This window comes from Anomaloglossus baeobatrachus, chromosome 4, assembly GCF_048569485.1.
Source record: "Anomaloglossus baeobatrachus isolate aAnoBae1 chromosome 4, aAnoBae1.hap1, whole genome shotgun sequence".
In the NCBI taxonomy this organism is placed as follows: domain Eukaryota; kingdom Metazoa; phylum Chordata; class Amphibia; order Anura; family Aromobatidae; genus Anomaloglossus; species Anomaloglossus baeobatrachus.
Genome location: NC_134356.1, coordinates 636,406,844 through 636,423,267, shown reverse-complemented (window position 1 = coordinate 636,423,267; position 16,424 = coordinate 636,406,844). Strand labels below are relative to the sequence as shown.

Genomic DNA, 16,424 nt, shown 5'->3' with positions numbered 1-16,424 from the left:
GCAAAAGGACTATAAGTTGCCATTTTCTTGTTGTATTTATCCATCGGCACTCAGGAGAGGAAAAACCCCTGTGGGGAAACCTCTAGGGAACCATGGCCTACGGATAAGTGCCCTTCCCTGGGGGCACAAGGCAACATGTTGTCTAGTAGTGCTGGTCCATGGTCATATTATTGACTCCTGGTAGGATTTTCATGGTCTTCTTCAGCTTCTTCTTGTATTTGGACCCTGCAGATGCAGCATTAACCCTTAGCCCTGATTATGGCAGGGCGTAGGAGTGGATATGGCTACACTACAGGTCACGACCCTCAGGATACTCCTAGTGCTGGTGGAATAGGAACCGGTGAACAGCATTTCTCATAGCTGTTTACTTCCAGGATTTTATCCTCCTCCAGATCCTGTGGAAGGCATCCCTCACCATACTGCCAAATGTCCTGCCGGGAGAGATAATAGGTTAGAAATAATTGTTCTATGCCAATAAGATACAGTCATGGCCAAAAGTTTTGAGAATGCTACAAATATTAATTTTTACAAAGTCTACTGCTTATGTTTTTCTAATGGCAATTTGCATATACTCCAGAATGTCATAAAGAGTGATCAGCTTAACAGCAATTACTTGCAAAGTCAATATTGGCTAAGAAAATGAACTTTAACCCCCAAAACACATTTCAACATCATTGCATTCCTGCCTTAAAAGGAGCAGCTAACATTGTTTTAGTGATTGTTCCATTAACACAGGTGTGGGTGTTGATGAGGACAGGGCTGGCGATCAATCAGTCATGATTAAGTAAGAATGACACCACTGGACACTTTAAAAGGAGGCTGGTGCTTGGTATCATTGTTTCTCTTCAGTTAACCATGGTTATCTCAAAAGAAACACGTGCAGCCATCATTGCTCTGCACAAAAATGGCCTAACAGGGAAGAGTATCACAGCTACAAAGATTGCACCTCAGTCAACAATCTATCGCATCATCAAGAACTTCAAGGAGAGAGCTTCCATTGTTGCCAAAAAGGCTCCAGGGCGCCCAAGAAGGACCAGCAAACGCCAGCACCGTATCTTAAAACTGTTTCAGCTGCGGGATCGGACTACCAGCAGTGCCGAGCTAGCTCAGCAATGGCAGCAGGCTGGTGTGAGGGCTTCTGCACGCACTGTGAGGCGGAGACTCTTTGAGCAAGGCCTGGTTTCAAGGAGGGCAACAAAGAAGCCACTTCTCTCCAGAAAAAACATCAGGGACCGACTGATATTCTGCAAAAGGTACAGGGAGTGGACTGCTGAGGACTGGGGGAAAGTCATTTTCTCAGATGAATCCCCTTTTCGATTGTTTGGGACATCTGGAAAACCGCTTATTAGGAGAAGAGGTGAGCTATACCACCATTCTTGTCTCATGCCAACTGTTAAGCATCCTGAAACGATTCATGTGTGGGGTTGCTTCTCAGCCAAGGGAATCGGCTCACTCACAGTCTTGCCTAAAAACACAGCCATGAATAAAGAATGGTACCAGAAAGTCCTCCAAGAGCAACTTCTCCCAACTGTCCATGAGCAGTATGGCGCCCAACAATGCCTTTTCCAGCATGATGGAGCACCTTGCCATAAAGCAAAGGTGATCACTAAATGGCTCATGGAACAAAACATAGAGATTTTGGGTCCATGGCCTGGAAACTCCTAAGATCTTAATCCCATTGAGAACTTGTGGGCAATCATCAAGAGATGGGTCGACAAACAAAAACCAACAAATTCTGGCAAAATGCAAGCATTGCTTATGCAAGAATGGACAGCTATCAGTCAGGAAGGTCCAGAAGTTGATTGAGAGCATGCCAGGGACAATTGCAGAGGTCCTGAAGAAGAAGGGTCAACACTGCAAATATTGACTTGCTGCATTAACTCATTCTAACTGTCAATATAACCTTTTGGTCTCATAATATGATTGCAATTATATTTCTGTATGTGATGTAAACATCAGACAAACACAATTAAAAACCAGAGGGCAACAGATCATGTGAAAATATAATTTTGGTGTCATTCTCAAAACTTTTGGCCATGACTGTAGATAAATTGGGACTGTCCTGAAGGGATAACATGTAAGTGGCAGTCAGTAAGAGGCTTCCACACTACACTCTGCTGACAGATTCATAAAATAAGAGATGGGCCTTAAAACGTCACCTTCTCCCCGTCCCATTTATACTGACTCACCTGCGATGGGGTTTTACAGGTCTTCGATTAGATATTACAGGTTTTGGTATTGATTTTATGACCTTCCATCCGTCATTGGCAAACGTGAATCCACAGAACAGTTTTTGATCTGTTTCGGCTATTGGTGGATGAAAGGCTTCAGTGTAGGATACGACGTCTTTCATTGTATCAGATGTCATCACTGGTGGCTGCGGGGAGAAGATACAAGAGTGAGAGTGTTCATAAAAAAGAAACAACAGAAATGTACTGCTGCCACCATCTTTTCTGGGTCATATACTTACAGGGGATAGCTGGAATGGAGGACATGCTCTGGCTTCCTCTATATCTGTCCAATTGATCTCCTTAAAGAATGGATGATCTCTGATGTTGTCCACAAATTTCTGCCGACTCTCTGGTGACTTATCCAAGAGCTGGGAAAATACAATAAAGATGATTATTCAGTCTCCAGTCGTCCTCCATTTTCATTGTTTATTTAATTACATATATCTGCTGTATTACTGAGATGTGTCTTTATACTCACCCCCTCAATGATGGCTTTGAGTTGGGGATCAAATCCTTTTGGAAAGATAGGATCATCATTGATTATTACCTCAATGATGGTCTCAACAAATTTTCCTTCATAGAATGGATACCTGCCAGTAGCCATCTGGTATATCACCACACCAGCAGAGAACCAGTCCACTGCCGTGTTGTAGGGCTCCTCTTGAAGAATCTGTGAAGACATGAAAAAGACAATAAGAACATTGTCCAGCCAGCAGAAGACATGGAGATGTCCAGCCTTGTACACAGTGATCACTCAGGGACATGTTGATGATTCCTCACCTCAGGAGCCATGTAGATAAGGCTTCCGATACAATCTGAAGTCTTTGTATCGCCAAAGATGTTCATTACTGCAAGACCGAAATCAGCGATCTTCAAGTGACCGGTGCTGTCCAGTAAAATGTTCTCCGGTTTTATGTCCCTGGAAAGAGTTTAAAAAATACAATAATGTAATTATTATATTATCCCGGCTGATGACGTATTATGGCATGAGATATCAAATGTCTACAGGGGGCATGAGGATGAGTGTATGAGTTTATATATCAGGTCTACACAGAGGAAGACGTGCTGCACCTACCTGTGTATGATGCCTCTAGAGTGGAGAAACTGCAGCCCACAAATCAGCTCAGCTGCAATAAATCTAATAAGAAAAAAAACAACAGAAAACCATCAACATCCAACCAACTGTACTAAGAAACTAATAATGAAGTAAAGCCAGATGAGCCTGACAACCATTATCTTCACCTAATATATCCATGTTACGTCTTACCTGGTGACTGCAATGGGAAATGGGGCATTGGTTGACATGATGCCTCGAAGGTCTCCTCCACTGAGATATTCCATGACATAGAATAAGTAGTCCTGTGATAAAACAGAGGAGATAATAGGTGTTACTGGAATAGTCTAGATATGAGCTAGTGGTGGTAATGTTATAATACATGTAATACTATGATAGTGGCCTAGAAGAACATTGCACACAGATGATTATATAGACAGGCATTCATTTAATATATGAAGCTGAATGTGTGTGTATGTGTCTTTATGTCCGGGATTGGCATCTGCACCGTCGCAGCTACAGCCACAAAATTTTGCACACTCACACGTCTGGACCCCGAGAGCAATATATCGAATAGACCTGGCTCACTGAATATAATAGGGTGTTCTGGAGAAAATAATCAGCTGAAATCCAAAACGAATCTCCGGCACTCCAATGGAAGAATAAGAACAAAGTCTGGGTTTCTTTGGTGTTTTTTATTGTGAAAAAATAAATGCAAGAAGTCTGTCTCTATCTCAACGTTTCGGTCACAATGGGACCTTTTTCGAGAGTATTATCAGACTATCTGGAGTGGATGTGATGTAGAGCAGGATTAAGCAGGCTAGAGATACAAAGAGCAACTGACATCCGAAAAAGGTCCTATTGTGACCGAAACGTTGAGATAGAGACAGACTTCTTGCATTTTTTCACAATAAAAAACACCAAAGAAACCCAGACTTTGTTCTTATTCTTCCATTGGAGTGCCGGAGATTCGTTTTGGACCCCGAGAGCGTCATAGGCTATGTTGTGAGGCGAAATTTTAACCCAGCGCATTCCAATTTACCAATCAATTTTGCCCCTATCTACATAATGGAGAAAAAGTGAAACGAAAAGTGTATCTGCACCGTCGCATTTACAATCACAAACTTTTGCACAGACACCTCATGTGACCCAGGGAACGTCGTAGACTATATTTTGATAGGAAAATTTAACCCCGCACTTTACAGTTACTCTCCAAAAAACATGCTTTCATTAAAGTAAATGGAGCCTGGAACTACAGGTTATTAATAGGAGCTGTGAGTGGTTGCTATAGGAAAAAAAGACATTCATAGTATAAGAAGCTCATATGTGAGGTAATAAGATATCGGTGGGGAGACGGATAGAGAGAGACAGACAGAGACAGACAGAGAAACAGACAGGGAAAGAGACAGAAACAGACAGGGAAAGAGACAGACGGGGAAAGAGACAGAAACAGACAGGGAAAGAGACAGATCTGGAAAGAGACAGACGGAGCACATTACTTGGTCAATTTAGTTAAATCTATGTGGAATATCTGTGGTGTTGAAATATATGTTGTGAAATGCTTCTATTACCTTACTTTTTGCCTTTTAATAATTACATTTATATCTATTTGTTTTGTGGTTTTTGTGTGCAGAATACATTTTTGTTAATACATTCTATTTTGTTAACAGCAGTTATTAACCCGGGCGAAGCCGGGTAGTACAGCTAGTATACTATATAGAAGACCCAGAGCTGTTAGATCTTCAGCCTCTTACCTGGGACTGGAAGGTGGAAAAAGCCCGAGTAATTAATGGACTCTTCCTAGTCATCTCCAGGACCTGTCGCTCTATCAGGACATCGTCTCTTAAGTTCTCAAGTAGGAACCTCTTTTTCACCATCTTCACTGCCACTTGTTGTTGGGAGGCCTGATGTGTGGCCAATATGACCTGGAGGATACAGAACATTAGAACTAGTGGAAAGGCCCATCCAGCCATGAGACGTGACGTTAAGATATGAAGCAGAGATGTTCCTAGAGTCATCTTACTGCTCCACATCACACACATGAAGTAGACGTCACCACAATTCCTAATACTTACTTTACCAAATCCACCCTTTCCAAGGATTTTATGGAAGGTGAAGCTCTCCAGTCCAGTCACAATGATGGGGGATTCACCTGGGGTTGGACCTGATGGAGAGAGGAGAAATAAGATTTATTATTCCAATATAATGCTAATGTGGCCTTCTATAGCAATTACAACATGGGGTAGAACAATATTAGGGGGTATCAAAGAAAAATGGCACGACAATCATAATAGGTGGGGTATTCTAAAGGTTCACAATCCCATCAAGTACTACATTGGGAGCTATGGGCTATTGGTATCTTAGATATGCACTCACCTGACAGCTGCACAGTGTTAGCTTTGGAGGACACGCTGGATCCATCATCAGCTTTGTCCCCCAGCGCTTCTCCCCTTTTCCTCTTATTCGTGATATTCTCCTGTATCGGGCTTCGAGATCTTTTTGAAGCTTTGAGAATACTTTGGTTGGTGCCATCTTTCTCACTCTCCGGTGTTTCTATTCTTTTTTTTGGCACCTCATCTATGGTCTCTCTCTTTCTCAAATTCTCCATATTCAGCACAGGTTCAGCTTTGGGGGACCCGCTGGATCCATCATCAGCTTTGTGCCCCATCGCTTCTCCCCTTTTCCTCTTGCTCACGATACTCTCCTGTATCGGGCATCCAGGTCTTTTTAAAGCCTTGACAAGGATTTTTTTGGTGCCATCTTTTTCACCCTCTGATGTTTCTCTTCTTGTATTTGGCACCTCGTCTCTTCTCTCTTTCTCGCTCTTTCTCACACTCTCCATATTCAGCTCAGGTTCAGCTTTGGGGGACCCGCTGGATCCATCATCAGCTTTGTACCCCATCACTTTTGCCCTTTTCCTCTTGCTCACGATACTCTCCTGTATCGGGCTTCTAGGTCTTTTTAAAGCCTTGATAAGGCTTTGGTTGGTGCCATCTCTTCTCCTTTTATTTGGCACCTCATCTCTTCTCTCTCTCTCTCTCTTTCTCTTTCTCAAACTCTCCATATTCAGCTCCATAGATGAAATTCTGGGCTGAAGAAGGTCCTGTCCACCTCTAGAGCGCTCCCGGATAGCGTCTGGAACTGCTCTTCTAACAGGCCTTCTATTATTCGGTCTTATATTTTTTATAACACCAAAATTTGCTAAGCGCAAGTAAAAATCGCCTTCACCCACTAAGTGATGAACACAAATGGACGATAATTGGGCTGCAGCGACATTCTGATGATTGTTCCATGACATCACAAAGGGCTTAGTGACATCATCACATTCTAAAGGTCACATGACAGGACCAAAGCCAAAGGTCAAGTGACATCACAGAGAGACCAGTGACATCGTCTGTCGCTGCAGGTGAACTTGCAGTAGAATATTTGTGTCTGCCTGTAGCTTCTCCCTCTCTCCATAGAACTATATGTGCACTAACTCTCATCTACTAACTCAGTAATGGCAAAATCTGTACCCACTGGACTCAAAGTCATCAAGGAGTTTTTGCCAGCGTTTTGATGTAAACATTTTTAAAATATCACAAATCTTTTATGCAACTCTTAGTCGCTCAAATGTTTTATGATGGCGGAATGGTGCAAGCTCATGGCTGCCAGACAAATTCATCATAACTTACGTGAAAAAAAGTAGCAATTTAGGTTTAGCCTCCAATTGAATCCAATGGGGCTCAAAATCGCTTGACCATCTGTTTGGCGAACTGCTTGGCGAACATCGGGAAGATCGGCGAACTGAACTTTGAAAGGTTCGCTCATCTCTAGCTGTAACTTGTCGGATTGCTTGATTAAAAGAAGGCCAAATGTGTTATGGCATGGAGAAAGAAAAAAATACTCAACTCGTCCGAGATTAGGGTTTTTTTTAAAGAAAAACATTGAAAAAAAAATTAAAATGCCAACCTGAATACTGCGTTGTATTACTTCATAATATGGTGCCCATAAGATTCTATGAAAAGATGCTGTTTTTTGTTTTACTCCCAGATCATTGCTTTTGGGAGAGGATATATTGCCCAGGGCTGGATTATAGAAAGGGCATATGGGGCATCAATTAGGCTTCTTCCAATGACTATGGACTGGTAAAATCACAACTGGATCATGAGAACTGGTAGTCTGATAGGTGCAAATTAGTCTCCAATTCCAGTGTTACAATGATGATGAGTGTCATTGTGCCCATCTGTTTGTTGTCTCCAAGGGATCCATGGATTTTATTATTGATCTGCCTTCGTTTTCGGGAAGGACTGTGGTTTTGGTAGTTGTGGATAGTTTCAGTAAGATGACGTATTTCATCCCGTTGCCAGCACCTCCAAATGCCAAAACTCCGGCTCAGGTGTTCATCAATGAGATTGTGAAGCTTCATGGGGTTCCTTCTGATGTGGTCTCAGATCGGGGTACCCAGATTTTTTTCCAAATTTTGGAAAGCCTTTAGTGGTCGACTTGGGGTGCGGTTGTCTTTCTCTTCTGCTTTCCTTCCTCAGTCGAATAGGTAGACCGAGCACATAAATCAAAATTTGGAAACTTAACACAGGTGTTTTGTCTCCAAGAACCAGGAGGATTGGGAATCTTATTTACTACTGGCCAAATTTAAATCATCACCAGGAGTCTACTGGCAAGTCATCATTCTTTGATGCATACGGTTTTCATCCGCAATTTGGTACCTTTAGTGGTAGGGGTGCTTCGGGAGTTCCTGAGGAGGAGCGTTTTGCCTCATCGCTCTTTTCTGTATGGCAAGGGTTGAGTAATTTGAAGCTCATGGGAGACAGATACAAATGTATGGCTGATAAAAACACGCTTGCCAGGTCCGGACCTAAGTGTAAATGACTGTCTGCTACCAGGAACATAAAGTTGAAGATTCCTTCCTGGAAGCTGGAGCCTAGGTTTATCGGTCCCTATAAAATAACCGCCGTCATTAAAGGGAACCTATCAGGTGCAATATGCACCCAAAACCCCGAGCTGTTCTGTTTGCATATTGCTAATCCCTGTCTAACTGTCCCTGTGTCTAGTAGCAATATCAGCAGAAGGATCGGCACTCACAAAACAATATTTTATAGTTGCAGAATTTATTCCATATCTTTCAATCCATTTTCATTCTATTTTCTTTCAAAAATGCAATGCAAGATGTCGCACGTTTCGGTGTAGAGTTGCAGACCTTTTTCAAATCATATACATATATGGATTTCGTGCACCACAGCTGACACGTGTCCACCTAGTCTTGTGTATAATATTGTATCTAGTAGCATAGATAAAGGGATCTTTAGAAAAAGTAGTTTTGAAGATCTTTTATCATATGCTAATGAGGCCAACGACTAGTCGTGATGGCGTTAGTTCCCCTTCTTAGTCGGCCCCCTTTGTATGGTAGCACACCTCTTTGGGAGTACTAACATACACCTAAATGCATGCATTTACTTCTCCCAGCGAAGTCTATGAGATTTCTATTTTGCTGTTTACACAGTGCATCCTTTTTTGGCAGCATCTTGGCTGCATTTTTCAAGACATGCATGTCAATCAACAGTTTTGTTCACCTTTGAAAAGACGGACACTGCAGATCAGAGGTCGAACTGAGTCCAGAGTAAGGCTGTGTGCGCACGTTGCGTTTTTGTCATGCGTTTCCGCAGCGTTTTGAGCTGCAGCGTTTTAATGAAAAATTGCATGCATTTTGATTTCCAGGCAAAGTCTATGGGAAATAGGGCTTTCTTGTGCACACGATGCTTGTAAAAACGCTGCGTTTTTGGTGACAAAAATTTGTCAAAATCTCAGCGTTTGAAGAAGCAGCATGTCAATTGTTTTTGCCATTTTGGCAGCGTTTTGGTAACATTGAAGTCAATGAGAATTATCTAAACGCATCCTTCAAGAAATGTCTAGCGTTTTACATGCTTTTTTGATGCTGAACCCATGCTTTTTTGTCAAAATCAAAGCATGCATTTTTGGCATTATAGTGAGGTCAAGAGGTTTACATTTGCCCTCACATCCATTTCGACTTTAAAAAAAAAAGGAGTCAAACAATACTTTTACTTAATTATGAACATAATAAATCACATTAATAATTTTCTGTAAATTATCATTATAGTGTATGAATTAAAAAATTTTAATTTTCAATTTTTTCCTACTGTATGAATGTTCAAACTTTAGTTGTGTCTTTGTATTGAAAACGCATCTCAATTTAAGCACTGAAAATGCATGTAAAACGCGGTTAAAACGCTATAAAAACGCTTGCGTATTTCCTGCATTTATGCACATGTCCTAACTCTGCTCCCTCATTAGTGAATGGATCCCTTGGGGGTTTCACCTGAAATTCAGAGATGTAGATAGAAACCCCAATGTAAGAGCTTAGCAAAGAGCACAGGATAAATGTGGACTGATCCAAATGTTCTGTACCCATGTCATTACGGAATAGCATTCAACTCAACCCACAAAAAAAAAAAAAAAGTCCTCACTCAGGTCCATTATCTGTTAACGAAAATATAGGGGGATTCCATGTTAGCACAAAGGTTCTAGAAAAACGCTATGGCTACTCCAGCAAAATCTGCGCACGAAAATCCAAATGCCCGCCTCCCTTTAGAACCCCACAATGTGCCTAAACGCCCCCATACTTGGCATTATTATACTGAGGCGAGCCCACTTAATTTACGGGGTGCAGGTTTCCAGAAGCATGAGCTGCGCACAATGTATGGGCACTACAATTTACTGGGCACAATGAGGGCTTATTTTAATTCTGCAACATTCATTGTGTTTGCCTCCATGAATGTTTTCCAGAGACTAAATTGTCACTACACCTGTAGATGAACTCCCCGAGTGGTGTAATTTCCAAAATTCGGTTACTTGGGGGATTTCTTCTGTTTAGGCACTTAGGGGTCTGCAAATGGAGTCCACAAACTATTCTAGGATAATCTGTGGGCGTACATTCCAGGATGGTCATACATCTGGGGACGGGCACGCCCTGGGAAAGGAGTATATCTGGGGACGGGCACGCCCTGGGACAGGAGTGCATCTGGGGACGGGCACGCCCTGGGACAGGAGTGCATCTGGGGACGGGCACGCCCTGGGACAGGAGTGCATCTAGGGACGGGCACGCTCTGGGACAGGAGTACATCTGGGGACGGACACGCCCTGGGACAGGAGTGCATCTGGAGACGGGCACACTCTGGCACAGGAGTGCATCTGGGGACGGGCACGCCCTGGGACAGGAGTGCATCTGGGGACGGGCACGCCCTGGGACAGGAGTGCATCTGGGGACGGGCACGCCCTGGGACAGGAGTACATCTGGGGACGGGCACGCCCTGGGACAGGAGTGCATCTGGGGACGGGCACGCCCTGGGACAGGAGTGCATCTGGGGACGGGCACGCCCTGGGACAGGAGTGCATCTGGGGACGGGCACGCCCTGGGACAAGAGTGCATCTGGGGACGGGCACGCCCTGGGACAGGAGTGCATCTGGGGACGGGCACGCCCTGGGACAGGAGTGCATCTGGGGACGGGCACGCCCTGGGACAAGAGTGCATCTGGGGACGGGCAAGCTCTGGGACAGGAGTACATCTGGGGACGGGCACGCTCTGGCACAGGAGTGCATCTGGGGACGGGCACGCCCTGGGACAGGAGTGCATCTGGGGACGGGCACGCCCTGGGACAAGAGTACATCTGGGGACGGGCACGCTCTGGCACAGGAGTGTATCTGGGGACGGGTACGCCCTGAGACAGGAGCACATCTGGGGACGGGCACGCTCTGGCACAGGAGTACATCTGGGGACGGGCACGCCCTGGGACAGGAGTACATCTGGGGACGGGCACGCCCTGGGACAGGAGTGCATCTGGGGACGGGCACGCCCTGGGACAGGAGTGCATCTGGGGACTGGCACGCCCTGGGACAGGAGTGCATCTGGGGATGGGCACGCTCTGGGACAGGAGTACATCTGGGGACGGGCACGCTCTGGCACAGGAGTACATCTGGGGATGGGCACGCCCTGGGACAGGAGTGCATCTGGGGACGGGCACGCCCTGGGACAGGAGTGCATCTGGGGACGGGCACGCCCTGGGACAGGAGTGCATCTGGGGACGGGCACGCCCTGGGACAAGAGTGCATCTGGGGACGGGCACGCCCTGGGACAGGAGTGCATCTGGGGACGGGCACGCCCTGGGACAGGAGTGCATCTGGGGACGGGCACGCCCTGGGACAAGAGTGCATCTGGGGACGGGCAAGCTCTGGGACAGGAGTACATCTGGGGACGGGCACGCTCTGGCACAGGAGTGCATCTGGGGACGGGCACGCCCTGGGACAGGAGTGCATCTGGGGACGGGCACGCCCTGGGACAAGAGTACATCTGGGGACGGGCACGCTCTGGCACAGGAGTGTATCTGGGGACGGGCACGCCCTGAGACAGGAGCACATCTGGGGACGGGCACGCTCTGGCACAGGAGTACATCTGGGGACGGGCACGCCCTGGGACAGGAGTACATCTGGGGACGGGCACGCCCTGGGACAGGAGTGCATCTGGGGACGGGCACGCCCTGGGACAGGAGTGCATCTGGGGACTGGCACGCCCTGGGACAGGAGTGCATCTGGGGATGGGCACGCTCTGGGACAGGAGTACATCTGGGGACGGGCACGCTCTGGCACAGGAGTACATCTGGGGATGGGCACGCCCTGGGACAGGAGTACATCTGGGGATGGGCACGCTCTGGCACAGGAGTACATCTGGGGACGGGCACACCCTGGGACAGGAGTGCATCTGGGGACGGGCACGCCCTGGGACAGGAGTACATCTGGAGACAGGTACACTTTGTGCCCATTAAAATACGCATTGTTTGCACATAGTTGATGTAAATACCTTAGCTATATAACTATTTTCAATTTATTTAAGCAATAGTCAAACTGAAAGTAATGTGCACGGAATCTGGCACCCCTGTGCCCGGCTACCTGTGCCTTACACATAAAGCAGCTTATATGCACAGGTACATGGCACAACATGTGGTGCAACACACTGCTACCTCCCCCCAACAACAACAAAAAAACCAAAAACTGGCCCCCAAATGTGTGACCAGGTCCCACAGAGAGGTTTCTGTAGGTCTCTGACCTGACAGTCTCTGTCCGCTACAGCCCCAGCTCCGCCTGCCCCTCCGCCTCAGTGCATCTGTTATTTTGTTAGTGGCCCCACCCCCTCCACGTAGCTAGGAGCCGATTGGCTGTAAGGATCTTCTCTCCGGTTGGCTACGCCTGGTGTCAATCACGGTCTGTGTCCACAGCACGAGGCACAGGGTAGTCATGCTGTAGTCACGGCGGTTGCTATGATGAGGGTGTAGTCTCGGTTCGAGGGCAGTGCACACACATAGGTTCGCACTTTACGGCAGAGAATGATCTAGACAGCATGCATTTATTTACACTTTTTTTTTCAGAATGGAAAAATCCAGCAAAAGTCATTTGTTTTGTTTTTTTCCATTTTTTTTTACTTCAATGTGAAACTTTGTGCAGAGTCCTTAAGGAATCGGTAAGAAACAGTGACGGCATTGATTTATTTTCTTTTTTATCACCTCATCGGATGAAAGCTTGTATAAATAGCAATGTGGTTTTCCCATTGACAACAATAGGAAGCTTTCGAGACTACGCAGGTCTCTTCATCAGGCTCAGCATAAGGCTACATTCACACGACCGTCCCGTTTTTGCGGGCAGCAAAAAACAGTCCTGTTTTTTCACGGATGCTATGCATCCGTTCTTTTCCGTATACGGGCGGTATGTCATCCGTGTGTCATCCGTGTGCCTTCCGTTTTTTTGGCGGACCGCAAAAAAACAGAGGCAGCTAGATTAGATAAATGGATTAATATAGATAGAGGGATAGATAGACAGGCAGAAGGATAAATAGGGAGATGGATGAATGAATGAATGGAGGGGTAGCTAGAGAGAAAGATAGACGAGAAAGACATATAATGTCCCACTCTCCAGCATTTTGTAATCTTGCACCATTTAGTGACTTTCATGTGGCCCTAAAGGGTTCTTAGCCTTGTATTTAGCCAAAATAAATAAATTAAAAAAAAAATGACGTGGGGTCCCTCCTATCTTTTGTAGCCCACTAGGGTAAAGCAGACGGCTGCAGCCTGCAGACCACAGCTGGCAGCTTCACCTTGGCTGGTAATCCAAAACAGAGAGCACCCCACGCTGTTATTTTAAAATAAATAATTTAAAACAATAAATGTGGGATCCCCCCAAATTGGAGCACCAGCCAAGGTAAAGCGGACAGCTGTGATCTGGTATTCTCAGACTAGGGAGGTCCGCGGTTCTTAAACCCTCCCCAGCCTAAAAATAGCAGGCTGCAGCCGCCCCAGAAGTGGCTCATCCATTAGATGCGCCAATCCTGGTGCTTTGTCCCAGCTCATCCTGATGCCCTGGAACGGTGGCAAACGGGGCAATATATGGGATTGATACCAGCTGTGTAATGTCACCTGGCATCAAGCCCAGGGGTTAGTGATGTCACGGCGTCTATCAGATACCCGACATCAGAAACCCACTCAGTAATAAAAAAAAATCGACGACAAACAAATTTTTATTTGAAAAAAACCCACTCCCCAACACATTCCCTCTTTCACCAATTTATTGGAAAGGAAAATCAAATCCGGGTCCAGCGTAATCCAATAGGGGGGTCCCACAACGATCCATACTCACTGTTCCAGTCAATGAAGAGTGGAATGTTCCCCATTGACTGGGAGAGCAGTGCATTGACCTGAGCTAACATCATGAGAGCAGCCCAGGTCACTGCAGGGAATGACCAGCGCTGAGTTCAGGAGGATAGCTAGTTACATTACCTGTGGTGATGATCTCCACTGCATTCCTGACGTCAGCGCTGGTCAATGACTTCTGTGCCGCCGCGTTCTCACATCACCTCTCGCGAGTGGCCCATTACATCACCGCTAGTCACAGTCTCAGGCCGCTCGCGAGAGGTGATGTGAGAATGTGGCGGGCATAGAAAACAGTAACAAGCGCTGACGTCAGGAGTGCAGCGGACTTCATCACCGCAGGTAATGAACTTTACTAACCTCCTGCCGGCAACGCTCATCATCGCTGCGGCTGCTCGCGGTCTGGTGCGGGAGCAGGACACAGACTGCAGGGGCACCCGATGGAGGTCACACGGAAGTGCTTCCATGTGGCTTCCGGGGATTTTGCGGATCCTTTGATTTGTATTGAGTCACGGTCCGTTATTACAGAACACAATAGGACATATTCCATAATAACGGAACAGACATACGGCATCCAATCTGTTTTTTTGTAGGATCGGATGCACACGGAAGTGCTACAGTGTGACATCCGATCCTACACAAAAGACATTGAAAAGATGCTCCTGTCAGTAGGTCTGCAAAAAAACAGGAACTGAACAGGACAGACGGAACGGTCGTTTGAATGAGCCCTTATTCTGACAGTATTTGGGTATGTTCACCAAAAAAAGCATAAATAACCACCAGATTTGTACATATTTTATGTATTTTTTATGAAACTTTTTTTTCCTGCTCTTATAAATCAGTAGCCAAATTTGGAGCTGTTTTTCAGGCAAAACCACCCCAAAAATTGATACGTTGCTTCTGTTGATCTTGATAAAAAACGTTATTCAAAATTCTGCTTCAAAATCCACATCAAAAATAGCTTCAAATACTGCGGATTTTTTAGCAGAATTTTGACTAATGTATCTGAAATTCTTTAGGATTTTTATTTAATCCAATCTCTCTGACCACTGAATGACTATGTCTTTTTCAGTCTGATTACTCCCAAAGTTGCTTTTTCCTGAAGTGACTGTGAAAAAAAACCTTTGGCCATCAGATTTAAAGACATCATGTGCACAAAGCGAATAATCGAAAACTCCAAGTTTTTGCGCACTTTTGAGTTATTGGAGGAGGATTTGAAGAGTTTCTGCTCCCAAAACGCTTCAGAAAGACATACAGTTGGGCTAAAAAGTTTACATACCCCAGATTTCTTTGTCGCTCCATTGGGAGACCCAGACAATTGGGTGTATAGCTTCTGCCTCCGGAGGCCACACAAAGTATTACACTTTAAAAAGTGTAACCCCTCCCCTCTGCCTATACACCCTCCCGTGCATCACGGGCTCCTCAGTTTTATGCTTTGTGTGGAAGGAGGCACACATCCACTCCTGCATTCTCATTTTAGTTATATCGGTTGGAAGAAAAGTGGGCCCCCACGGGGCCCCCGGCATGTTCCCTTCTCACCCCACTACGTCGGCGGTGCTGTTAAGGTTGAGGTACCCATTGTGGGTACAAAGGCCGGAGCCTCATGCCGTCTCCTTCACCATCCCTTAGCGGCTCTGGGAGAAGTGGGATCCTGACCGGTCATCCATTCACTGGGACCGGGCTCCCTCCGCAGCCCCTGTGGGAATCTGCCGGCAGCCATTTCTTTGGCATTCTGCCTGTGGAGGATTTCCTGGAAAGAGCTCTGCAACGATGGGAGACCTAAGGCAGGGAATCGGGAGGACACACACTCCGCTTTTTAGCGGTCGGTAAGCCACACCGGTCACCCGGTGCTGGTCCCCTCAGGGTGCCGGAATAGATACTATATATATATATATATATATTTCTGTTCGGTCGGGCTGTATACACTCCCCATATACCCTCAGTGATCACTCTCCTAGGAGACAACAGCATGTCGTCCACAAGGAGCAAAGGTGCCAAGGCACAGGGTTATTTTGCGACCTGTACCTCTTGTGCGGCTAAGTTACCTGCGGGTTCCACCTACCCTCACTGTGAGCAATGCTCAACCCCTGTTTTGCTTGCTCAGCCGGAGCCTCGTTCACTAGTGGGCCCCTCGGCTCAGGTAGAACCCCTTGCTCTCCCTGTCCAGGCGGCAGGGACAGAGTTTGCAGTTTTTGCTGAAAAACTCTCTGAGTCACTCTCACAATCCATGGCTCAGTCTATGGACAAATGGTCTGCCAAGCTGCTTGAAGCTTTGCAGTCCAGACCGGTCCTTACACAGGCCCCGGGCCCTGTTGGATCTTCACCTCCAGGCCCCTCTCTGTCCGCGCCGCAGCACGTTCCCAGGGGGGCCCTAGGTCTCACGTGGAGGACTCCGGTCCGGACCGCAGTCCCAGACCGGCTAAGCGGGCCCGC

The 16,424-nt window shown here is 46.3% G+C and overlaps 1 protein-coding gene across 1 annotated transcript; it reads right to left on the bottom strand.

Moving 5' to 3' along the window:
- Positions 1-289: 289 nt before the first annotated feature.
- LOC142302730 (uncharacterized) lies at positions 290-6,583 on the bottom strand. Its single transcript, XM_075343845.1, has 10 exons — positions 5,662-6,583; positions 5,361-5,449; positions 5,040-5,210; positions 3,499-3,590; positions 3,307-3,369; positions 3,012-3,150; positions 2,710-2,901; positions 2,471-2,599; positions 2,190-2,377; positions 290-431 (listed from the first exon to the last, which is right to left on the bottom strand). The coding sequence occupies exons 1-10, from the start codon at positions 6,581-6,583 to the stop codon at positions 365-367; spliced, it is 2,052 nt and encodes a 683-aa protein (XP_075199960.1). The 3' UTR covers positions 290-364.
- Positions 6,584-16,424: the final 9,841 nt, after the last annotated feature.